The following is a 27,259-nucleotide window of genomic DNA, read 5'->3' on the forward strand; positions in this document are numbered from 1 at the left end:
CGTTAACTAAAGCATGGCGACATTGACCAAAGCATGTAGGTTTAAGCACAGGTACCCCTGTCCTCATCCTAAGAGCAGCATACACCCGGCAGAGTGTGGCAAAGGGGCATGGAGTGTGGCAGAGGAGCATGGAGTGTGGCAGAGGAGCATGGAGTTTGCTAGAGGACCAGGAAGTATGGCAGAGGACATTGACGTGGGCACAGGAGCATGACGTGTGGCAGAGGAGCATGGAGTGTGGCAACGGAGCATTAAGTGTGGCAGAGGAGCAGGAAGTGTGCCAGAGGAGCAGGAAGTGTGGCAGAGGACATTGAAGTGTGGCAGAGGAGCATGACGTGTGGCAGAGGAGCATGGAGTGTGGCAACGGAACATTAAGTGTGGCAAAGGGGCATGGAGTGTGGCAGACGAGCATGAAGTGTGCTAGAGGACAAGGAAGTATGGCAGAGGACATTGACGTGGGCAGAGGAGCATGACGTGTGGCAGAGGAGCATGGAGTGTGGCAACGGAGCATTAAGCGTGGCAGTGAAGCACGGAGTGTGGCAGAGGACCATGAAGTGTGCCAGAGGAGCAGGAAGTGTGGCAGAGGAAATTGAAGTGTGGCAGAGGAGCATGGCGTGTGGCAGAACAGTATTAAGTGTGGCACGGGGCATGCAGTGTGGCAGAGGAGCAGCAAGTGTGGCAGAGGAGCATGAAGTGTGGCAGAGGAGCATAAAGTGTGGCAGAGGAGCATGGAGTGTGGCATAGGGGCATGGAGTGTGGCAGAGGAGCATGAAGTGTGTCAAAGGAGCAGGAAGTGTGGCAGAGGACATTGAAGTGTGGCAGAGGAGCATGGCGTGTGGCAGAGGAGTATTGAGTGTGGCAAAAGGGCATTTAGTGTGGCAGAGGAGCAGCAACTGTGGCAGAGGAGCATGAAGTGTGGCAGAGGAGCATGAAGTGTGGCAGAGGAGCATGGAGTGTGGCAGCGCAGCATTAAGCATGGCAGAGGGGCATGGATTGTGGCAGAGGAGCATGAAGTGTGGTAGAGGTGCAAGAAGTGTGGCAGATGACATTGACATGTGGCAGAGAAGCATGACGTGACGCAGAGGAGCAGAAAGTGTGGCAACGGAGCATTAAGTATTTGTATTTTCATTTATTTGTATAGCGTGTCGAGCCCTGAGGCAACTGAGCGCTGTTCTTACAATTTTAAACAGTTTTATACATGGCAGTCATATATACAGGTGACGGCAGTCAAATATATACAGGCAATAACACTACAATTAGTGGTTCTCACGGTGAAAGATACAGGAAAGCATAATAAAGGACATACATCTGTACAAACAATAAGATATAATATAGCATTTGCAGTCATATACAGTAGAGGCCGTAATATGGTAGATTGTACGTTATGGCGTGGGTAGGTTATGGTCCTGGTCCATAAACCAGACTTTAACCTTGTTTCGGAAGACCATGAAGGATGGTTCTGCTCTTATGGAGATAGGAAGTGAGTTCAATTGTTTTGCTGCAAGGACTGGGAAGCTAACCCCACAGGCCTGTTGTGTGGTAGAGGGGCATGGAGTGTGGCAGAGGAGCATGAAGTGTGTCAGAGGAGCAGGAAGTGTGGCAGAGGACATTGAAGTGTGGCAGAGGAGCATGGCATGTGGCAGAGGAGTATTAAGTGTGGCAAAGGGGCATGCAGTGTGGCAGAGGATCAGCAAGTGTGGCAGAGGAGCAGGAAGTGTGGCAGAGGAGCATGACGTGTGGCAGAGCAGCATGGAGTGTGGCAACGGAGCATTCAGTGTGGTAGAGGGGCATGAAGTGTGGCAGAGGAGCAAGAAGTGTGGCAGAGGACATTGAAGTGTGGCAGAGGAGCAGGAAGTGTGGAAGAGGAGAATGAAGTGTGGCAGAGGAGAATGAAGTGTGGCAGAGGAGCATGAAGTGTGGCAGGTCCTCATCCATCTTGGTGAGAAGAGCAAAGTATTTCAAAATCATCTGGCTGTGACTGAATTAAGCGTGTGTATGTCCAGCCTGCATCTTTTTTGGGATGAGCACCTTCACAGTTTCTTAACCCAGAGGAAGTAAGGGGCTGGCCCCACCACAGTTTTCAAGAATATATAAGAACTGAGAGTGGGTTCAAGTTCGCTCTTGCATGAATCCAACTTTCTAAATCTGCCTCTCACAGACCTATAAGATGTGTTATTAATTAATTCCAGACTTATCAATCAGAACACTTAAATACTGTTTGAAATTGTTATGTATAAGGGAAGAAGGTGGGAAATGTAGTTGTATATTTTAGCAGTTAGCAGGGAGGCGCGGGGATCTGGCGAGCATGGGTAGGATCAACTTTAGTGATGTAAATACTGTTACCTATAAATAGCCTAGATTAGGTCAGGCTGCTATGATTTCGATATATACCTGTTCAAGTTGTCTTGTGTTTGTGTGCTTGGTATATATTCCTTTTAGTTCGAATGGAATTTGTAGCTGTGGAGAAATGAGGATGTCCTTACTTTTTGGTGGTGGGAGCACTTTGTCTGTGCTTTTGTGGCATTTCTGAGAGATGATTGCTTCATATTGTTTGTGGTTGACTTGTTCTAGAGACTTTTGTGACGTGGAATGTGAAGGGCCTAAATTGCCCTAAGATAAGGAAGAAAGTTATGGCTAGGATCTGGAGGGCTAGGACGGATATTGTTTTTCACCAGGAGGCACATTTTTCTGATGATGACTGAATGTGTTTGACAAATGCAAGAGCTCTTCAATAATTGCACCACGAATTCTAGTGCAGTATGCCTTTTGATTCGCAAGGGAGTGAATGTGATAGTTGAGAAGGTAGTTAGAGATGGATAGAGTAGAATATTGCTAGCGGATATTTGTAGTAATGGTACTTGATCACCATTGATTCTGTGTATGGACCATATACGCCAGGGGAATTTATTTTCTGAATGATCTTCTCTATTGCGGACGCTTTTGGGAGAGAAGATAATTCTGCGTGTAGACTTTAATTGTGCTTTGGATTGCAGGTTGAATCGCTCAGTGGTATGCAGGTACACAAATGTTAGAGCGAGTAGGGACTTTAGTTGCTTCCTGCTAGACTTTGATTTGGTTGATGCTTGGAGGATTCTAAATCCAACTGAAAGAGAGTTCGCCTTTTATTCTGGTGTGCATGAATCTTATTCAAGGATATATTTGATTTTGGTTACAGATACACTCATTGAGAAGACTGTAAGCACATCCATTAAAGAGGGGGTATATCGGGTCACGTGTTGGTTGATTTACAGATGGATTTGGACATTGGGAAGATTAATTTTACGAGGTGGCGAATGAAAACGGGCATATTGGGTGATCAAGATATAGGGCCTCATTACACGGTAGGCGGTGGACCAAGGTGCTAATAGCACCTTGGTCCATGCCGGTAAAATACCGGCACCGCCTTGGTGGAAAGGGGAATTACCGCCCTATTCCAAGGTTGGCGGGGCGGTAATTCCCCCTTCCACCATTGCCCTTCCCCATTCCCATTTTTGCCCCATAGGGCATAATGGGAATGGGGAAGGTGCTAATTACGGTACCGCAAATTTGCGGTGCCGTAATTAGCACCAAGGTCCCTTAACGGGTTGGTTTTTAACGCCTGCTAAAAGCAGGCGTTAAAGTACCAAACCGCTAAGGGACCTCGTAGTAAGGCAGTAAGGGTTAACGGTCACCGGTACCATTACCGGTGACCGTTAACCCTAACCGCCTTCCGTGTAATGAGGCCCATAGTTAGATCGCTTGGTGCTTTCATTGATTTTTTTGTTGTTGCTGAAAACAGAAACTCAGCTAACCTATTGACTATTTGGGATAGTTTCAAAGCGACTTTGTGGAGTGAGCTGATAAGTTTTACAAGTCATATGGGAAAGATTGGGTTATCTAAAATTGCACAATTGGAAAGTAAACTTACAGTACTTCAGCAGAGATATGCATTGTCTGGTGCTCAAAAGGATATGTTGTAATTACAGAGGCTGGAAGAATCTCTGACATTAGAGAGTAATACCCAAATGGAAAAATGGCTCTTCCTCCAAAGAGAGAAATACTGTGCGAGTGGCAATAAGAGTGGTAGACGTTTGGCCAATAAGTTAAATGGAAAGATTGAGAGCACTCTCATTAGAGGTCTGGAAAATGAACAGGGAATTTTAGTAATGAAGAGCTGATATTTGTGAGAGCTTTTGCTCATTTTATGACGCACTGTACAGGGAGGATATCTTTCCAATGGAATTGTAAAAGGATGGGCTTTTTCAGAAAATTAATATCTCTGTGCTGACCCCAGAAAGTAAACTCTCCTGGGAGGTTGACATTACAAAAGCAGAAGTCACAGTGGCTATCTCTTAGTTTATGGCGAGTGAATCTCTAGGTTTGGGTGTTTTGCAGGGAGAACTCTAAAAGGCATTTCAAGTTCAGTTGACACCTTTTCTGTGTGATTTGTAAAATTTCATGTTGCAGAATGGGGAATTGTGTCCTACTATGCGTGAAGTGCTTATCGCGTTAATCCTGAAACCAGGAAAAGAGCATACCAGATGTGGTAATTACTATCCAGTATAATTGCTTTACATGGATCTTAAGCTTTTTGTGAACATTCTGGTGAACAGGCTCGACAAATGTATGGGGGAAGTTATACATCAGACTGGTTTTATGAGAAATAGATTTGGCTAAGATAACATCAGAACTCTTACTGATATTTTCAGTCTTCGTCTGGAAGCCTCTGTTGGTACTGCTATGTTCTTTTTGATGCTGAAAAAGCCTTTGATAGATTTAACTGGATCTTTTTGGAATGTACAATGGGGGAATGGGCTTTGGGGAGGTTTTTTTAGGGCAATACATAGCCTACATGCTGGGCCGATGGCTAATGTTTGGTTGAATGGAGTTCTATCGAGAGAAATTGTTCTAATGAGGGGAATGAGGCATGGATGCCGTTTATCCCCATTTTTGTTTAATAGTGCACTTGAACCCCTTTCGGCTCACATCAGACAACAGATCAGAATACAAGGTATATCTGTGGTTAACAAAGAATTCAAGGTGTTGTCCTATGTGGATGACATGGCTGTGATATTATTGAATCCATGTGAGGGTAGTGTTACGCTGAAGGGTATTTTTGATGAAGTTGGGCATTTTTCTGGACATAAAATAAACTGGTACAAAACAGAGGTCTTTCCACTGTCCCCATTGTGCAGTTGAAGTGATTTTGGATTCTGGGACTGTAAATGGTCAGACAAATGCGCTAATTACTTGGGCATATATATTATAAGCAATCTTAATAAGTTGGTGAATTGTAATGTAAATAAACTGATTGACGGTCTTTCAAGGGTGTGAGAAAATGGGAGGGATTGCAATTGAGTATTTGGGCCAAAATAAATGCAATAAAGATGGCACTTCTTCCTAAAGTGCTATATGTATATATATTGCAGTTGCTTCTGCTGAAGTGTACAAAGCAGAATTTACCGAAGGTTGATACGATTTTTCAGGCTCTTCTGTGGGACAGTGGTAAGCGTCCTAGGATTCTGAAAAGATGGTAGTTTTGTCTATCCAGAACTTTAGAATTATAATGAGGGGTTTCTTCTGAAGAAATCTGCCTATTATTTTATGTCGGGAGAAAGCTTGGTGCCAGTTTAGATGGATATGGAGAGTGAGATGGTGTTACCCTATAACATGCATAATTTGTATTCCTTGGAGAAGATACTGTCAGTGAGTAAAAAGCCACAGGGATGGCACTTGTTTCCTGGTTTGAGGACAATGGACAGAGTTGCTGGTTAAACTATGAGGCCTCATTGTGGCACAATCCAGTGTTGTAGGTTGATAATAGGTCTTTGTATTGGCGTAGTTGGATCATGAAAGGGGTATTGAAGATTGGCAATGTTATGCGAAATGAGAGACTGGATAGGTATGGGTTGCTTAAAAGGCTACCGTTGCATAGGTTGGAGTTGTCGCACACCCCACTGGAGGACAGGGCGGCGTTATGTGATGTTTTTGACCTGTCTCCGAGCATGGTATTTAAGTTTCTTAGCTTGATACCTGTGAGGCCAACATATGTTGAACACTGGGATGAGTTGCAGCGGGAGTGGGAAACAGAACTGAATTGCAATATCACAACTGAGCATTGGGAATGTATGCTCAGAGCGGGTTCTAGGGCAAAACTGGATTTGAATTTGGGACTGATTCATCAAAAGAAACTGACGTGATTGTACTGGTCGCTTGTGTTCATGCAGAGATTGGGCCTGTTAGATAATGATTTGAGCTGGGGCTGTGGCATTGAAATGGGAACTTTACTGCACACCTTGTGGGATTGTTCAAGCGTGCATGCTTTTTGGAAGGAGGTTCTGGTTATGTTAGATTTAATAATGAAGGTGACCTTTCCTCGGTTGCCAATGCCATCCATCTTGTTCTCCAAAATGGGCAGGTGTGTGGTTGCTCGTGGTCATTATTGTTGGATTGACTGGTCCTTAATGGTGGCAGTAAACCAGATAATGAAGGTTTGGAAGATGAGGAAGAAACCACAGGTTGATGATTGGGTGAACGAGTTGCAGATACTATCTAATTTTGATAAGGTCATGTTTTCGGGGCAGAGCAGGACAGAGGAGTATTTGGATTTATGGGCATCCTTTAATTAGCTGTATGGGTAATTTGGGTTGCATGTTACTGTATGCGGTGGGAATAAGGGGATCACAAGATTGTTCGTGTTTGTGGTTGGCAGATGTTTTTTGTGTGTGTGTCTGTTTTGTTTGTATGTCTTGCGTTTTGACTTAGTTTAGTCGTGGATTCATGGTTTTAATTGTAGAATCTAGTATTTTATTCCCTACTTTCTGCTTATATGATGTAGAATGTATTCACAGTTTCTTTCAACTTGTAGTTATTCAATTTCTCTGTTTCTTTGAAAATGCATAAATACATCTTTTTTTTTTATTTGTTATTGTTGTGTAATCCAGGGCCTGAGGCCCAGTGCTATTGCAGCGATCCTCAAATGCTGTGCTATAATGTTAAGGTATAGGATCACATACAGTAGATCTTCTGCCATGTTCATGGCATTTTAGCACTTGGGGACCTACAGAAGAATGGGCTGGGAGATAAGTAGAACTAGAGAGAGCGGGTTAGTCTTGCTATTGCTGCTGTGATACCCACAGAGCGGAAGGACCCCAGCTCTGTGTGCAGGCAAGCGTGTAGGTGTTTTTATGCATATGTGCAGTCTGGTGAGACCTGACCAGGCATACACAGATGTGAGTATCAAGGTCACATGCTTTGCGATAGAGCTGAAGGGTGTCTTGTATGTAGTGTTTCAGTGGTATGGAGTGGTCGTAGGGTACGTCTCTTGGGAATCAAAAGTGGATTTCTGCTGTGTTTTCACATGGAGTGTTTTTCGGTGCTGCAATGGTATGGTGATTTGATGTCGGTTAGAGCAGGTAGCTCGAAGTTTGTTTGGCGATTAGTACTGACTTAGTGTGAGGCCAATGCCACGGCCGATGCCACACGGTGCCTACCAGCTTGGTGGTCCTTTTATGGGACTACTGGTGAGCTGAGGCTCCTGCAGGTGTGTTGCCTCTGTTCCCTCTACTTGGCCATGGGGTTGGGCCTGTAGATTTCCCAATAGCAAATTACAGCCCGATTTTCCGGATCTTCACATTACATATGTACGAACAAACATACATGTGATCTATTTTAGTAGATGTTACATCCTACTGACTTTTTTAAAAACCCAACTGGATCTTGTTATTTAATGCGTCAACACACTAAGCCTGATGATTCAACTGTGCTCACGTTTGTTGACTTGAACCTAAATAGTCTCTAAAGTTAGGCAATGGCATTCATTTTAATAATATTTGCTTTTATATAGTTCTTTCATCAAGAGTATTATTTTTTGTTCAGGCCATATATCATGGGTGTTACTCCTACCAAACTCAATACAACTGTACTTATTATATTGAGCTCAGCATAATGAAAGCACTTGCCAAACGGACATTATTCAAACTTGTCACTGATAGGTTGCACATAGAGTTCTGATGCAAGTGCATTGCCACGCTGAGCTATTTTCCTCTACGGCTCTATTATGGAATTATAACGAGAATTATGCATATGGTGGGAGGTGGCAAAGAAATGTAATAGATCCTTGACATGTATCTGCCCTCACCCACCTTCTGTGAGCACCCATTTAATTCCCAAAGTGTGCATGTACCCCAGGCCCTTCGCCCACTCCCTGTGCCATGGCTGGAGTTGTAGTCTACATGCAGAGGTGTCTGTCTTCATCGTTCATAACTCTCTCCTCTTGTGCTAATACAGGAGCACCCAGTGGTCATAACTAAATTTGTTGAAGGCGCCAGAGAGGTGGAGATGGACGCTGTTGCCAAGGAAGGAAGGGTAAGTGCGGTTTCTAGGGGGCAAATATAGGTCTGTATATGAGCTGGTCTCAATTGGAAACTGAAGAGCTCTCTGATAGTGACCACTCCAGTAGGATTTCATTTCCATGGTCTACATTGTTTTTCTGTAGAAGGGAATAATACATATTCTCCATGGTCTTTTCCACACAACACACATTCCCGAATCAAGGACTTTGATCTCAGAATGAAGGCATGAGGATAAGATGTGAATTTACACACGTTCAACACTTGTAAAATAAACACGCTATTATCACAACAAATCACAGAAATGTGCACTGGAACCAATCAATTGGCAATGAGCATCTCCGATTTGCACCTCGTAGCTTTGAGCAAACCCAGCAAATCCTGGTATCTCTGAGGTGCTCATTGGCAAATTCAATTCACAAGAATTGTGCTGCTCTACAACACTGAACCTAATTCACAAAGATCTGCACTCTTGCAAATCGGGGAATGCCGGTAAGCATCTCAGATTAGCACCTGTCACCTTCTCACAGACTAAAAATGGAGTAGAACTTGCCTGCAACATCCCAGAGATGCCTTTTGCCAAACTTTGTGAATGGCACTTGCACCCAAGCATCTCAAAGATGCTCAAGGCACTTGTTCACATTTTCAACTCCACCTTTATTGAGAGTCTCCAATGACCCCAAAGATAAGATGCAGGCTCTACAAGTTGGAATAGGTCATCCATTAACCCCCAACCCCTAGCGGTACGTCTGTCCCAATTGGTCCATCTGCCATCCCCTTCTGTTTCCCGGTCCAAGTTAATGAGGGCCTTCCTTTTGAGTGTAAATGCACGGGCCCGGTGCACATTATAAAGGAATAAACAATTACACTTACAGTGTGAGCTGACAAACCTAAACTGCTTGTGCGCATTCTGCAAGGACATAAGGGAGGCAGTCCAAAGGGGGAGGTCCATCTAGTATGGAGCTTATCCCAAGGGCTCCCCAGCCAGAACCCAAGAGTACAGGCTATTTTCTGGCACTCGATCAACCCGGAATGCTACATCTACCAGCAGCATGTCCAAGCTCGAGAAGGAGCCCCAGTTGCGAGATATTCGCTGTATCCATACAGAATCCCTCAAGGGGCAGCAGCAGAAGATTGTGGAACCTCTAATAAGGGCTGTGAGAAAGCAGACTGATTGGAGGCCAAGGCCTTTCCCAGGGGGAGAAATACAAGGTGGAGGGGCAGGCCTTTTTGAATGTAACATGGCCACCGATAATTCAAGCCATAGTGTCTCTGGGTCCAAAAGATGTCAAGAAAAGAGCGGGGATATTCAAGAGGTATAGATAGGGGGAGGCACATTTTCTTGCACAAAGTCCCTAAAGCTGCCAACGAGCAATCCGAATCAAGTGACTCATTAATAAATAAGCGTATCCACTGGTTTCGAACCTCTGTGGATGCTCTCTAATTCGAGATGATATATCAAGTTGAAAGAGGATTGGCTCCATGAGGGAGACCCCCACCGACTCTATCTGTGTTGAATTGAAAGATCAAAGCTTGGCCAATGGCACATTGAGAGCTGCAGCGAGATGGTGCTCATCAACCCATAGCACAATTGAAAGTAGTGCTTTTCCCCGCCTTAATAAGGCTCTTCCCATCGGAACTAGGAGACAACACTGCCCGCTTTCTGGAGTCAATCTAGTTCCACTAGGGAAAAGACAAGGGGGGCTACCGATGGAAGTGGGATAGTAGTGCCTAAACAAACTGTTTATGAATGCTTGGTCTGTGGTTCCAAGGGTGGGCTAGGGGTTTGTTACCTTCGTAGGTATTTCCCCCCTAAAGATTATACATTTTGCTCTAGACTATTCTTGTTGTATGTTAAATGTGTATTTTGTTTATATTCTACATTGATGGTCTTATGGCCGAATCTGTGTGAGTGAATGAGGCCCTTTATCTTAGAAACATTTACCTACAACTATTTGTTATGATCTAAAGTCAGTGGGCCTGATTTACAAAACTGTTTCACAATGGCGCAATCCCATGGAAGAAGGTTCTGTAAACCAGGCCCATTTTCACCAAGTGGGAATCCACAAGAGCGGAGCCTCATTATCACATGTACCTCATTTTGCATCCCAGAATACCCTCACGGGAGCCTGGTGCCTAACATCGGACGCATAGTTTTATTGTTTTGGGAAACATTTCTCTTGGACCACATCCCGGATGTACTAAGAACTGTCTGCCCGCTCCACTCACGCATTCTTATGAATGCTTGAATTAAACTGTGCCAAATTCAGTGGGCAAACTAGGAGGTGTACAAGGATTTCCAGACGTTTGGGGCATTCTTCGCAAGTCTTTGGACTCCTGCAAGCTAAAGGAAGGCCAGGCGGGCTGAAATCAATACTGCAGAAAACACCTGCGCCAGATTTTCCAAACCCTGGACAGTGCCCCACCGTGGCACACACATGCTGTACGAGGTGGCCGCTGGACAGGCCTGGCTGAAAATGTATCAGGTCTTGTGAGGGCCTATTTCAATATGTTTGGGGGCCACCTTGCGTACAATTTGGGGAAACGACCTGAGGCCCCGGTAGGTTGCTTAAATAATAATGTATACAAAGGAATGGAACAGGTATGCTAATCCTGCAGATTATCACGTGGCAGGCAGCCAGCGGCAGGGGAGTTCAGGAGGGGGGCCGTTGAAACAATGGATGTCCACTGAAAAGCTAGTGATTACCCTTTGCCAGCAAGGTGCCAATGCAGACGAAACCAGAGTCAAGGGCAACAAGGGTGCTGAATTCTGGTCGCCAGCAAAGGCAGTCTGTAACCTGCACACTCCAATGCACCATTTAAAATCTTGAATTATGGTGGCAGCAGCCACCATAGGCAGCCTGTCACATGCGCCTGGCACACACACATTTAATGCCATGAATGAAAATAAATATGTTGCTGTGTAGTAAGAAAGTAAGGTATCCTTTGAACTTTCTGTGGCCACTGTGTTACCTAATGCCCCAATCTCACTAATCCCATTTGAATGATCTGTCAGTCAAGGTAATGCCCCTACTTGACCACTCCGGTGTCAGGCAATCATTGGCACCTGTGCTGGCTTCTTCAGTCACTCATCAGAAATCTTTTCCTTTACAGGTCATCTCTCACGCCATCTCGGAGCACGTGGAGGATGCGGGAGTGCACTCCGGCGATGCCACACTGATGATTCCTACCCAGACCATCAGCCAGGGGGCGATTGAGAAGGTCAGAGTTTCCTCCTCTAGAATGCTACATAGCGAAGGGAGGGAGTGGGCCGGCCATTTCCTTATAATGAAGTTGGAGCATTTATAAGGAGAACAATAATGACAATAAAATAACATTAGTTGTGTGAACAATGAACACGCAATATAATTCCTTAAACTGACATTTTTCTTGGGAGGTATTGCTGCTAGCACATTCCTACTCCATAAAAACCTGGCTGGGCTGAGCCTGCTAGAGTAGGAAGCAAATGGAGAAAAGTGGTCAAGGTGTCTAAATATTACTTTTACCTGCAACTTCTGCTGTCTCTCTGTAGGTCAAAATTGCCACCAAGAAGATTGCAAATGCCTTTGCCATCTCCGGACCTTTCAATGTTCAGTTCCTGGTCCGCGGAAACGATGTCTTGGTAGGTATTGAAGATGTCTTGAGGCAAGGCACTTTGTCATATACAAATGTCTTTACCACTGGTCCAGGCCAACTCTTAGTGGACATGCAGGTTTGGATCAGCCTATAGGGCAACAGGGCAATGCCTGAAGTGCCAACACATGATTCTAGGAGAGGCAATTATTTTGACAAAATTGACAACTTTTTGACCAGAGTGGGTCAGTTTCATAAGTTACTACACCACTCTGAACCAATGGTACTAAGAAAATGTTTTCAAATGCATTATTTGCAACATATTTTGCCACAAACACCACTTTGGATAGTACTCAAACAGTCTGTTCTGGAAAGTAATGAATTGTAATTTGTGATTGTGGGCCACTTTTTCATTGGTGTCTGGACTGATTTTATGACACAGTCCAACCCTGTGGACATGGGGTTTAGCATTATTTCTGGCATAGCCCAATGGATATGATTGTTTGACAAGGCAATTTGTTCAGTCTTTTTCCACCATTTTTGCAATAATGGGATCAAAAGGAAAACATGAAATGCTGTATTAGAACATATCCCATTTCATTTCAGCATATACATACTTTGGTGACCAAAGGAGAAGGTGGGGCCCAAAAAGGTGGACTCAGGGACCATAATTCACAGTTTGACAGCAACTGTCGAATCTTTGCTATTGGCACCCAGCTATGGGGCAATGTGTTGATCTCATGCTTCTCCATAGCACAGCGAAAAGAAAATATTCATTGTATGAAGCATAAAAGAGAAGCGAAAATCAAAAGACAAGCCCATTCCAATATGGCCAAATAATACTCAGTGGGCACAAGGCACCAACACCTTTTTTAGTTCTATTAATCCTAGCAGGACAGGAGCAGGGGTTATGGAATCCAAGGACTGCAGTACCATGCAAGAAGAGATCGGGGGCCATGGAGGGGGTGGTACCGGTGGCCGTGCGAGAGCAGGCCACTGGTACCACAGAGCAGGAAAGATGAGGAAAGCAAGCCTCAGTTCGGAGGAACAGTGGGAGGCCTCCAGAGGCTACACAGACATTGTAGCAGCCTACAGGATCCATGAAAAGACAAATCATACCAGTAATGAATGCTGTAAGTCTCAGATCCTGATTGGTTACCAGGATCTGAGCATTCCACTGAGGATGCTAATGAAAGTTAATTAAGAGCATTGATATAGAAATGAATGAAAAACATAGAAAATAATGGAGTACTGACTTAAAAGCTCAAATCACAAATGCAGAATGGACAGAGTTGTTACATATAAACATTCCACTATTATTGCATACAACACACAATAAATTCAGCATTTCTCTCACTATAGGTTATTTTACTCTGAATATCAGCTACACATACTATATCCTCAATTTAGTGAAGCATGCGGAAGATATGAAAATGGAACAGCAATTTGGGTTTACATGGCCGATCTTGTGAAATATTAATACATTGGGGAATACATTTACAAGCAGGAGTGGGATCATGGGTTTAGAGACTGAACTGAATGCACAAACATGCTTGGGAGTTAGTTCTGATTTAACCGAGATTCAGAATCAATTGTACTGAGAGTTCCTATCTTCGTGTAAGTGACAACAAAGCAAGAGATACCTCACGGCCACTTGAGCACTTGGTTAATTGATGTGTTAAACATAGACACATATCGAACAGTTCTATGGAAAGCCAGGTAAAAAAACGAGGATTCAGAATATATATGGGATTTCATAGAAGGTAATTTAAATGAGAATAAAAAGGAAATGGATACAGCTTACTGAACATACACAGATATAACGAATATTGAAATGCTTGCAATTATTAAAATGTATATATAGGCTCTAGGTACAATCCTCAAGTGATAACATACAACTTACAATATATTGCACTTCACTGGATTAAGTAAGTATCCTATGTTTACAGCATAGATTCCTAATGGCCATAGACAGAATCTGGACAAGACAACAAGCTTGAAAGCTTGATGCCTTGCACCAGGCAATAACCAGTGGGATCTAGGGTGAGGTGAGGGGCAGAACAAAATGATTCCACAATCCACTTGATGTGCTTGATTATAGCACAGGGGACAGGTGTGGGAGCTCAGCACAATCTGATAATTCCCCAGCCAAATCTTAGAACTGCACACCCAACATTGTCTACAGCTCTGCCTATACTATTGCAATCTGTTTATTGACCCTCCCCACTCCATGTGAGATTGGGGGGGGGGGCTTATTCCTGCTGGGAAGATAGCGCAATCCTTAATTACCTTTCACTGCTAAGAATTTGCAACAGAACATGCCATTAATTCCCACTCCTCAAATATAAAATTTTCGCCTGAATCAGTGTTAAATCCGAAGTATGCATAATCCGTTGGGGCACATGATAATGGGACTAGGCGTGCCCGCTTCTGCGCACTGGTAGATCGACAACATTATCTCTGGAAATGGGAATAGTTAATGTCTCATAACTGTAATACACTTTGATGCAAAGTGTCAGTCTATACCTGTCAGGCCCTGTAAACTCTTGAATCCGCAGGAGCTGCTGGACCCCACCGACCTCCACTGACGTTTATTGAGCAATAAATTATACACTGCTACACTTGACCCTCTTGAGGGAAATGAGGATTGGACAAAATAAGAAATGACACAGGAACCTCTCTTCCACTCGTCAGTTCGGGCGACCTGCAGATGTGAAAAGGAAATATAAAAGGTTTAACAGGCAATTATTTTTGGATACTAGAGTGTTCTCCTTTCTCAGCTAATCTCAAATAGCTCCCCTTTAAATTACTTGTGTACTCCTCTGTAATCCTGAAAGAGGAGAAAGACATACCAACCCCTGTAATTCCAGAAAGAAAATGTGTTGTAAAAAGAATGGAATTATACCAGTTGGTTCAATATCTTTTGATTCTTCCATACAGGGAAACTATAAACACTATAAACTATCATGTTTCACAGTATTGATCTTCTCATGGGGAACTACTTCGTTCTTTGGAGTGCTTATGTCGGCAGTCATCACAAACCAGTAAATGTCGGTGTCCCTGATAGCTACTGCTGAAAAGAGGCTGAGTTCGTGGACATGTTTTGAGAGGCTCTGATGAGCATGAATTTAAACCAGCTGATGAGCATGCCGGGAACAAACCAATGCGTGCATAAACACGCAACATCATACGTGACGACTACATGAAATCCTCAGCTTTCCTTGTTCCTGACAACTGCTAATTCAGACATGCTGTGCTCGCGGGTGCCACTCTGCCCGCCAGATCAAACCTGGCGGGCAGAAAGGTACCTGCGAGCACAACTCGTAGTTTGCTGGTCCCGGAACTACGGTACTGGCAAGCTTACTGGTACCGTAGTTCCCGGACCGGCAAACTTGTAATGACCCATGTCTTATTCTCTTATTGATCAAAGGAGTGGACCGACACAGCTCTTCTTTCTCAACACCCTCTGACAGAAACATTTTACCAACAGTAGCATTTTGGGCATTTGGGAGAGGGTGATCCATCTAAATGCTTTTACCTTTTTACTTGCTTCCTAGTGAACTGTGTGGGGCAGAGTGTGACCTCTGCCTCACTGAGCCTGTGTGAGTTATGTTACTGTAAACACGCCGTGGTCTACCATTGACCTCTGTCTCTATTTGACTCTGCTTGGCTGCTGATGTCCCCTCTGCCCTCTTTGTCGGAATGGGCTTAACGCAAGGCAGAGCTCACTGAAATCCTGCATGCCTGTGTAGCCTGTATCAGTCTAAGCTCTGCAGGGAGTTCCCTATCAGACCCGGTGCCCGAGTTACTTCTAAGCTCTGCAAGGAGCTGCATGCCAACCCCTGTGACTGAGTGGCCTATGTTACTCTAGGTTCTGCAGGGATATCCCTCTGCTCACCAGTGTCCAAGTGACCTATGGCAATCTAAACTACCTATAAACTCTGCATGGAACTCCCTCTCAGTGCCTGTGCGTGGGTGACCTACTCTAAGCTTTGTATGGATATCACTCTCAACACCTGGGCCTGAGGGACCTGTGGTAATGTGAGCTCTGCAGGGAGCCCCATCTCAACCCTTCTGCCTGAGTTACCTGCTTCACTCTAGGCTCTGCAGGGTTCCCGCACAGCCCCTGTGCCAGATGTTACTCTAACCTCTTCAGGGATCTCCCTTATCAACCCATGTGCCTGGGTGATGTCACTCTAAGGTCCGTGGGGAGCTCCCTCTCAACCCCTGTGCCTGAGTAACCTATGCTACAACCTCTGTGCCTGTGTGTCATATGTTGCTCAAGGTTCTGTAGCGCGCCCCTCTAGCGCGCCCCTCTTAGCCCTCTATACCTAGGCTCTGCAGGGAGTTACCCCTCAACCCTTGCGCCTGAGTGACGTGCGCAGCTCACTCTTATCCCATGTGCTTGAGGGACCTATGTTACTGTAAGCTGTCCAGGGAGCCCCTCTGAACCCCTGTGCCTAATTGACGTACTGCAAGGTCCACAGAGAGTCCAATCACAACCCCCTGCCTGAGTGAGCTATTGTACTCTAAACTCTGTAGAGATTTCCAGCTCAGACCCTGTGCCTGAGTGGTCTATGTTACCCTAAACTCTGCAGACATTGCCCTATCATCCCCTGCTCCTGAGTGACCTTTGTTATTCTTAGCTATGCAGGGAACTCCCTCTCCACCCCTGTGCCTGGGTGACCTATGCTAATCCAAGCTCAGCAAGCAGCTTCCTCTGAACCCCTTCACATAAGTGACTGACTCTAATCTTTGCCCCCTCAACCCCGCTCAACCACTGTGCCTGAGAGTGACTGAGTCCTTATGTGCAAGAGGTTTACAGTATCCGTGTCATTTGTTATGTGTATCTACTTGCCCAATTACTTACTTTCAATCCTGATGGCTCTGAGCCCCAGAGACCAAACATTGAAGCTATTCAGGCTGCCAGGGTCAACTAAAATACCATCCTCTGTTTGCAGTCGAGTACCTTCGCCTGACTGGCTGTGTGGAGTGGTAACCGTTTCTGTTCTTTGGCGTATAGAGCAGAGGCCCTACCCGAGTGTGATGGTAACTACCCACTGATAGCCAAATAGGCCCAACGTCCAGGCAGAGAAAGAGTGCATCAGAACTGATTCTAGATGACCCTCCCTCTGACATGAAGCTGACCCTATCTATATGGAGTTATTTTGCTCTGTCTTCACTGGCCGAATACACATACATTTTCATGACACGGAGCCCCTACATGCTTGTGCGTAAAGTTTGTATTGGATGAATTTAGCCCCGAGTGGCCAGGACCTTTACATTCAAATAAATGCTCAAATATAATTGGGCCTGTGAACACCTTTCAAACCACCCTATACATACTCTGGTTCTGAGCCAACACTTAAAATATAGCTGGGCATCGGCTAAGACCTCAGTACAGCAACATTCCAGGGTGAGGCCAGGCCAGGAGCCCATCTACTTTCCAGCAGAGCCAGAACCTCTTGATACCTGCAGCCTACTGTGTGATTTCCCAATCAAAGAAGAGACTATGGGATTATAGGAGAGGACGCTGCCAGGAGTCAGTCCCTGTAGACGCTGACCTGCGCCATCTATTGACAAGCATTGGGGAGTCAGGCCCTCAGGGTGGAGAGCCTATCAGTCCCAGGTTCGGACCAATAGAACCAATGGCAAGTCCAAGCCCAAACATGAGTCTAAGGCAGATTCCTTGGCTGTTGAGGTTACCCAAACTGGTTAGACCAAACACCAGGAATCGTAGCACCTTGCAGTGGAAAGACCACCCTTGACTGCATTGCAATACCTCATCTGGAGTGCCAGAGGGTACCCGTGCCTATTTTACCCATATTTCGACATCAGATCTACTCCACAGATCCCACAGAATCAATCACTCAGCATTGTGGCCATCGAGTACAGGGGTGCAACCCTTTATTTAGTCCCTTTCCCACCTCTTACAAGGAGGGCCATCATCCACCTGGTTTGGAAACCACCACCACCCAGTAACCAGTTCAGCATTCTGAGGGGTTAGATCAGTCACTGCAGTAGGAGATGGACTTACACGGAAGGAGGCCTGTGTAGTTTCCTGTTGTCTTTCCAACAACCACAAGTCTTTCCATCGTAGAATACCAACACTGGGGATTTTAATAGGAAAGGATACAGGAAATGTACAGCAGAAAACAAGGGGTACTGTGCCTGAAGTCCACTGTCAAATCCAACTGCAGGGTCATAAACCAACACCGAAGGGACTTTTCAGAATCACTGTGGTTCCCTTCAGCTTGTATTTTCAACCATGAGTTGCTTGACTTGGAAAAGAGGGGGGACTGTAAATAATGCAACCATGAGAGCCCAGATCCTCTGGCAGATGTAGGCAATCACAATGATACCCAGTGAATTCATTACTGGAAATAAACATCGATGGAGAAACAATATTTTTTTGTTGGGCTCCTATCCAACACTTTTCTCAAATATTCTAGGACTGGAGTTTGCTTATATAATTGCACCAGTCCTAAAATATGTTGGGAAGGGTATTTAGTGGGTTAAAAAAAATATCGGGTCCACCTCGCTGTTTATTTCCAGCAATTAAATCACATGCAACCAATCAGAATACCTAGACTGCGTCCAAAGGAAAACACTGCCACCTTAAATAACACTTACTTCATTCTTTCCATAGCGGGTGTTCTGCTGCCAGTTGAATGGTGCTCTTAACCATACCAGTTTCGGCATTTACGTAAACACACCCCCTGTACTCGGGGATAGGAGAAAGAGTTGTTATTCTGGGAGAGGTGGGGTAAGGTAAGCATGTTGTTACAAGCAGAGTACCCTCTGCAAAAAAACAACAACATACATGCACAGACAGGACTTTTACCATCCACGTTCAGCTTCGGGCATATTCACAAAGAATCATTCGATTCCTACAGGGGTAGACCTACCATTTTGGCATCCCTGTCTGCGGTTAAAACTCTTCAACAGTTAGTATATTGTACAGCAATTCTATTGTATGATTTAACTCCCTCTATCAAACTTTCTCTGGCACAGCACCAAGACAAAGGGTGTCCTTATTGGCGTGATGAGATAAGAAGTGCTAATACTACCAAGCGCAATTAACAGTGGCACCAGTAGTTACAGTGGTATCTACGCATAATGATAAGATCACCATTATTCCCCATTCTGAAGTCCCATTGGTACTTCATTGGGGAATGGACGAATTAACATTGGGGGTAATACCTCTGACATCATTGCCACCATTCTTTCGGTAGTAATACATACATGTACTTGCAGGGGGTTTCCCCCCTCTTGGGATAACAGACACATAATCAGGTGGATCTGTAAAACAGGTGGTAACTGTAAACTGCCTATTTTTAGCTCTACCTCTGAACAGACATTGATGCCCAAAACACTCGGGACCAAAGAGGGCTTCAGGCAACCTACCATATGACTAATGCTTGTATCAAATGAACCTGCTAACTCTTCACTCTGTACGGAACGCTGTGAAACCCAGGGTCTGGGCATTACACAAATGTCATAAATAAATAAAACATGCACGCCTTTTGTTACTGTAAACTCTTGTTTGAGCCTTGTCTTATCTCCTAGGACTTCCTGACGGGTGTTGCTGTAAGCTGAATGGGGGGCCTTGGGAACAGTCCGTCACTTGTTATGTTTTGCATCACCTCTTCAGTTTTCATGCGTGCAAACCTTTGCACCTTGTCTCTACTGCTGAATAATAAGGTGATTGACTTTTTAGGTGATTGAATGCAACCTCCGAGCTTCACGCTCCTTCCCATTTGTGTCGAAGACCCTTGGAGTGGACTTCATCGACGTGGCAACCAAAGTGATGATTGGAGAGAAGGTGGACGAGGGTCCTCTTCCCACCCTGGAAAGTCCCATCATCCCTGCCGACTATGTGGGGATCAAGGTATGGGATGGCCAACCGATTATGCCCAAGAGAAGGCCACGGCACAGAGGCTCCATGTAACGTATTATGCATGTCATCGAGGGTTTATTCTTTGTTTTTGAAGCCATCAATGTTATCCTCCTCTGGAGACAGGAGGCACTGTTAAATATACTGCTGGGCACCTTTTATTGCCAAATGACTAGGTAACAGCAAATGAAAGCTAGGTTGGACACCACCCATTGGCTGCGGATGAAGCAGCGCTGCTAGATTCAATATAAGACTATTTTCCCAAAGCGTATGCATAACAGTGACCCCCAATGGCTTCTGATAAGACAGCATCCACAAGTCAACAAGACCCTTGAGAATTATTGGGCAACACATGTTTTTGATGAACATCCCTAGAGGGTCCGAGCTTTGTGATTAGCACTTGACAATTTGAAGGACATAAATGATGTAGAGGGCGTGACTTTTCAATACCGTGATCTTCTCTGGGTTTGATGATTGGCTGGTGCTTTTCACCTTCTGCTGATCTGAGCATGTCTTGGGTACTTCTGGAAGTTCACACAAAATTCACATGCCCATAAAAAAGCTGGTCCGCTGCTTGCGCCCTAACGCGCTATGCCTTGCTGATAGGGTGCCTCGTAATCGGGGTGTCGGGCTTTACTCATCTCAGAGGTTTAGTGTCCACTGGCAGACACATGCTGGAGCAGTTGCCTCCTGCGAGGGGCTGTTCTTGGAAAAATGAAGGGTGGGATGGCTGATGCCAATGGGGGATGTGGTGGCCTTCTACAGTGGTCACCTACAGCAGGGTTGTCCAACTCCAGGCTTTGAGGGCTGGAATCCTGACGGGTTTTCAGGATATCCCTCATTAATATCCCTGAGACAAAATGTGCATACATGTAGAATCATTGTTTGCAAATTTATCTCATGAATATTAATCAGGGGTATCCTAAAAATCTGACATGTTTCCAGCCCTCTAGGCCTGGAGTTGGTCAACCCTGACCTCCATTGAATATCCCTATGGGTGTTGCAGTATCTCGCTTTAGCAGAACCATGTTTTGGTTTCTTCTCTCAATGTTAAACCCTTCTATAACTTACGCTCTTACAAACAAATGCTAGAATGTTTGTCTCCTCAAATACGGAGCCAATCAGCATCTCTGTCTCTCCATACAGCTTACCCTATTCGTTAAAATGTGCTCCAACCACCCCTGGTGGGATGACACCTGTTACCTCTATGGTGTAAGCTAGCCTTGTCTGCCGTGAAAGCTCACACCTAAACATCTACATGCCAGGCCACAGCAGCTTTATTAAAGGGCCACATGTCATCCTCTGTATCCCTTCACACGTAGATGCTCTGCCATGGGGAAGGCACTGTGTTATATGGAAGCGTGTCACTCCACACATGAATGCACTGCCATTGGAAAGTTCCTTGCATTACATGGTACATGAGCAGCCCACATTGATATATTCTGCCATTGGAGAACCCTCACACTCCATTGCAGATGGACATTACCCATCAGGGTGATCTGCCATGGGAAAGGGCCCTTTTTCATATGGCAGATTGAATTGAATTGATATTTTATTTCTATTGCGCTCGTACACAAGTGTTTCAGAGCGCGACAAGGTAAGGGAGGGGAACAGAGGAGAACAAAACAATGATCTTACTAGGCCCAGTGACATTGAGAATGTGCAAAAGCATGGGATAGGGGGAGGGGAAAAGTTCAAGGAAGGGGGAGAAGTGGAAAGTGCGGAGCAAAAGGAGAACAGAATAAATAATAATAAATGCATAAATAAATAATAAAAGCAACACAAATGGTAGTACAGCCAGCAAGTGGCAAGTGCTGAGTTTAAGACAGCAGACAGAGAGGTCAGATACGTGCACGAAGAAAAGGGGGGTACTGTATGGGTCTGTAGAGGACTGTATGGTACTGTATGAGCAGCGCCCATATAATGTCCACGTTCTTCTGTTTCATTTGCTCTTCGTCTTTTGCAATAGGCTCCCATGTTCTCCTGGCCCCGGCTGAGAGGTGCTGACCCTGTTCTCCGCTGTGAGATGGCTTCAACAGGAGAGGTAAGTCATTTTGATCATACTCTTACATGTGTTTAATGCATGATGAAACATGATAGGGGACATTCATCCCCCACCTCTCTGTTCTTGTGTTCGAGAAAAACCTGGAAATAAATAAAACCACTGCCCCTCTCATGCTTCCATGAACTACACTGCCCCCAACGTGCCTTTGGAAGCAACCACTCTGCACCCAGGGAGCAGTTGGACCAATAGGAGCAAGGCGTAGCAAATCCCCCTTGATGTTATGTAGTAGAGTGACCAAAAAGGGCATTTCTCTCATGCCGCAGACCGACCAATAGGAGAATGTGGGCACAGCCGCTCTCTACTTCCATTAGGTGGACATTGAACAGTTGGTATGGGAAAGCTACCCACTCCCTGTTCCAGTGGAGTGGACTATTTCAGAGGGACATGGGCATGCAACCGATCTTGCTCCTGTGGGACAGACTGAGCAATAGGGGCAGAGGGTAGCAGATGCCCCTGGTCTCGTGGCACAGAATAGCATTAGATTAAAGAATCCTGCATTCTTCTGGAGTAGACTGGCTGATATCTCCACACAGATGCACGCTCCAGCTGTTCACATAGAGCATATTGACCCTTAGTCCTGTAGTCCTTGCAGCATCTCTAACACTTGCACAAATCATTTCACTGTGTCAGTACTAAGAGCTGCGTAACTCTGATGATACCCCCCGGCTCAACAAACAGTTAATTCTGGCCTTCCACAAAACGAGTCCAAGATGCAATTTCAAGCATAGCATACTCCCAATGTGCACATATCATAATATGACAGACAGGGGTGGACTGGAAACCAAAAGAGGACCTGGAAATAATTTTCAAAGTGGCCCCATATTACTAAATGCCAGCAAGTCCAACCCTTTTCCTATGGGAACATTTGGAAATACTACAGAAAAGAGGCAAAGGGTTCAGAGGTCTACCAGCAAATCTCCAGAGTTCCCTATAGGCCAGTCCACCCTTGATGACAGATCATGACATGTTAAGACATATCATGATCGACCTATCATGATCTGTCATGCCATGTCTTGGTATGTCATGTCATAATATCAAACCATACGTCATGATATCAATCTATGTACTTTGTCATGTCTTGTTTTGGCAAGCCAGGCTATTACCTGGCATGCTTTGTTATGTAATGGTATGCCATGCAATGTCCTGATAATGCCATGTCATATTTCATGATAACTCACTCATGTCATGACATTTCATGATATATGTCCTAACGTGGCTTGTGAAAATTATGCCCGACCTCACACAAGCCTCTGCGCTGTAAGGCCATAACGGTGCTTGCTGGCACAGTCCAACCGCTGACTCTCAACATCACAGATCTCATCATATGCCAAGTGATGATATGCCATGATTGATGTCCTATTATGTCATGCTGTGTTATAGCATAGCAGGGCATGACATTCCTAGTAAGCTCCTCGTCTGAAATTCTCATTGAACTTTACATTCAAGTAGCTTTTTCCAATATTATCCTGCACTGATGTAGTTTTGGCTTTTAGTCTATGCAGATGTGAATTGTAGCCTTTTCTGTGCACATTTGCCCAGTAGGTTATTTCGCAGTCACAGGCGCAGCACAGCACATTCTCCTGTAGAGCAGCAGATAGGAATGTCTTTCCTGCACACGTGCAGATACGGCCATTTTTCCAGCACATGTGTATGCAGACTGCGCCTCACCTGGTTTATAAGAAGGCAGGGAGGGCGTCTTCCATTTCCATCACGGCCAGATCATTTTTCTAAGGATGCTAGATGTGTTAACTCATGGCTAAGGGATGAGTGTTATCAAAAATGCCGACCCCCCACTGGCTCACGGTTCCAAGGTGAGGTACGGGAGCAATTAGGATTCTGGAGCACACACCGGCAAGCCACAGCTGGGCTTCCCACACCGAAGAACGCACGCCGGGATCCGCTTACGCCGCAGCTTGACGTGTCTGCTCAGAAGCAGCGGGCTGCGCCTTCCTTGCCGCTTAATTAAAAGCAATGCCGGTGTCCACCTTTGCCTTCAGACAGAAACACACAAACACCTCTTGTTTTCTTCCCCCTCAATCTTGGGCTTCCATACCCCTGTAAAACTTTTTTTGGAGCTTATGAACATCTTTCATTTAAAATGTGAATGGGACCGAGCCAGCCATTCGACACAGATATAGTCATATAGCGCCTTTTCATAAATTGACCACCATAAAGGAAGCTGTCTGTTCTCTCGCTTCCGGTAACTTTCTGAAGCATTAAAGAGTCAGTGCCATAGGGGTTCAAGCCTTTGACCTATAGCTTGTTGCTCATAGATCTTTGCAGGCCAGTGAGTGGACTTATTTCGCCGCAGTTCAGAACACGAAATGTGTTTGGTGGCCTCAGTTCATCTCCCCACAATTTCTGCATTAAATGATCATCAAGTTCCATTGGCCACCTCAGCTAGCAAGCCAAGAGCGGCTAGGTATGCCTAATTCTTGACTCGGGCCCTCTCAGTGCGGGATCTTAATGCGTGTCAGCAGAGATGTTGGTGCTTGTGCGGTCCCTGCCTTTGCTGGCCCTGCACCTTCTGCCCCCACGCAGGGCCTCATTACAAGTCTGCCGGTCCAAAAATAAGGGTGCCTGTAGCTACGTACCGGCACCCTTTATGGACCGGCAGGCTACAACTTTGCCTACCAGGGCTGATGCACCCGGCCGGTCTGACTTGCTGAGCGCATCAGCCCCGGTGGCAGGGTTGCCATGGAAACACTGGCACTGCTGACAATGGTGCTGGTGCCTCCGTGCACCCATTCCCGTGGAGTCCTCTGGGACTCCAAGGGAATGAGGCACAACATTTCTGGCGCCTGATATCCCGGGCTTGTATGTCCCGGTGGCACTGGGAAGTCAGGCGTCTGTAAAATGTTAGGAGTCTGGCGGCAACCTGCCGGAAGCACCGGCAGCGTTACCGCCAGACTCGTAATGAGGCCCACTATCTCTCAGATGTAGGAAGTTATGATAGCGGAATATGGGATACTTACGGCGCTGTCGTCCATGAATTGATAATTACAAGGAAAAAAAAAGAATAAGACTTAGTACCTTTTTTCAAAAGTCTGCAGGTTTTTCACATTCAAATCGAATAATATTATGATCATGATTAAAAAAAAGACAAACAAGGAAACTTGAAGGGGCTTCGAGGAGTGAAGATGAGACCTGGTCGACTGCATAAGATGTTCAAGCTTTATGGTCTACAGGCATGTTGAGGTCCTTATTCAGTGGCCGCACACCATTGTGTTTGAATTGAATCCTGGTTTTAGAATTTGCAGGGAGCACAACGCCTCTCTCCACCCCCCCCCCCACATTTATTATTACCCTAATTCACCCCCCCACATATGTATGTGGTGAAATTCGATGGAAAGTATTTGATCAAATCGAATTCAGCAAAAAAGGCTGTGCTGTAAACAACATTTGCCATGGAATCTGCTTCCCTATACCAGGTGTAAAAGTCAGGTGGTTTACATAGGAATCCATTCATTTTTTTTTGTTGCAATCATGAAAATACATGCTCTTGAAAAACCATGCGGATTCAGCAGGCGGACCTGGAAGAGCTGGAATACGTATCAAGGTTGCTCCGGTCTCCAATTCTGCCAAATTATTCAAAATTGTGCAGTACGTAAAAGGTGGGAGCAACCATAGAATACCACTGTTACTGCCACACATTTACACTCCGTGGTACTTGGAAAATGACCCCCAGTATGGCTGCAATCGAGACTCTGCCTCTCAAGAGATGAGAAGGTGAAGCGGCCACTGTACACTGCAGGTGGCCGAACACTGGAGGGGCAGGAGAAGACGATGTGCATGTATAGGGAGACTGACCACAATGTGACTGTAACTGGGCAGTAAATGGGTTACAATTCTCCTATGGTGCTCTGCCACAACAGCGCAGATCCATGCGCCATGGTCCCTGAAGTTGAGTGGGGCCATTCAGGCTCCCCTTGTGGCATCTTACTTTACAAATGGAAGTTGTGTGTGGGGGAGAAGGGATCCAGTCACTTTACCCGGCACAACAAACTCTTCACACACCACGTGCCCAAACACAGTGGGCCTTATTCTAACCTTGCCGGTCCAGAAACAACAGTGCCGGTAAGCAAAGTACAACTCTGCCGGGCTGGTGCCCTCCCACCCGGCAGGTCTGACCTGCTGGGCAGACCGGCACCTGCCCACAGAGTTTCATGGAAGCACCAGAACCGTTATTACCGGTGCCAGTGTTTCCGTGGTCCTCATTCCCATAGAGTTCTATGGGAGTCTATTGGAATGGGGAACATTTTACCGGCGCCTGACTTAGTAGCCGCCAGGGTTGTTATCCCCCGGTGTTACCGGCAACTCAGGCACCAGTAACTGTTTATGGGTCCGATGACTACCTACTAGTTTTACCGGCCCAGTTACCACCGGACCCGTAATGAGGCCCAGTTACTGCTTTCCTTTTTTTGTACAGTTTTTTTATAAGCAGTGCTGAAATTGAGACGTATTCCTCCTGATTTGGAAATTGTCCACTCAGATTCCGAATACAAAGACACCAAAAGTCCATTCCTGAGCCGTGAAACACTACACCACATTGTTCAGCTGGTGCCAGGCTCGGTGACCCAATGATGTACATATTCTTTCCCTGCTTCTTTCTAGGGGCAATTATTTTAGTCTTAATTACCTTGCTTATTGGTAATTATAGACTCCCTTCATTCAGGATTGGACTTCAGGCTGGGGAAAATAAAGCCCAAAATATGCTCCTTTTGCTCAGCTATATTGTCAAGTCAAGTCATTTACTCCTGTGTTTTATACCTTGTTTACATGCCTATCACTTGTCTGCCATGACTCTTTTCTTAGCCCACCACCGCATACCCCTGCAGACCACTGCCCTCCTATCGTAGGTATAATCCCAGAGTCCTTTCTTTACCATTTTCAGCACTGCTTATTGGAAAAACAAGGTTCTCGATTTGCTAACGAACCTTCTATTGTTCAATTCCTCAGATATTCCCAAGAGCACAAACTTTGGTTTTCAGCGTAGGTTTTCTCAATTCATCTGGGTTTTGCAGATCTATGTATGGGCAGGGTCCTGTTTCTCAGTCCTTGATGATACTGAGCTGTACAGCTGCAAGACTAGACAGAGATGTGATATATTTAACAAGAGCTTGGGAGCCCCTCTACTGAGAGCGAACATGATTCAAATAATCTGGTCTATGGAATTTCTTCCACTTAGGAGGGTCTACAATCACGTTTTAGCTCACTGACTCTTCATAGAGGAGAAATAGCCATTTGCATGTCGATTTGGTCCCACCCACAAGTGCACCTAAATGCTAGGCAATTCTCCTCTGAAAATGAATACCATAAGCAACCCAGCCACATATTTTATGCTTGTTGTGCCTCCTCGGTGAGGTGATGCTGAGGTTCTCAAAGGCAAAGTGAACA

The 27,259-nt window shown here is 45.4% G+C and overlaps 1 protein-coding gene across 1 annotated transcript in view; it reads left to right on the plus strand.

The window, feature by feature from the left end:
* The window catches only part of CPS1 (carbamoyl-phosphate synthase 1), a 236,985-nt gene that overhangs the window by 193,826 nt on the left and 15,900 nt on the right, over positions 1 to 27,259 (plus strand). Inside the window, exons 29-33 of the mRNA XM_069615912.1 lie at positions 8,266 to 8,343; positions 11,442 to 11,549; positions 11,860 to 11,949; positions 19,621 to 19,791; positions 21,767 to 21,841. Coding sequence (XP_069472013.1) covers positions 8,266 to 8,343; positions 11,442 to 11,549; positions 11,860 to 11,949; positions 19,621 to 19,791; positions 21,767 to 21,841 — 522 coding nt within the window. The remainder of the gene's footprint in view (positions 1 to 8,265; positions 8,344 to 11,441; positions 11,550 to 11,859; positions 11,950 to 19,620; positions 19,792 to 21,766; positions 21,842 to 27,259) is intronic.

This window comes from Ambystoma mexicanum, chromosome 9 (assembly GCF_040938575.1).
Source record: "Ambystoma mexicanum isolate Mex_15411 chromosome 9, UKY_AmexF1_1, whole genome shotgun sequence".
Taxonomy (NCBI): Eukaryota; Metazoa; Chordata; class Amphibia; order Caudata; family Ambystomatidae; genus Ambystoma; species Ambystoma mexicanum.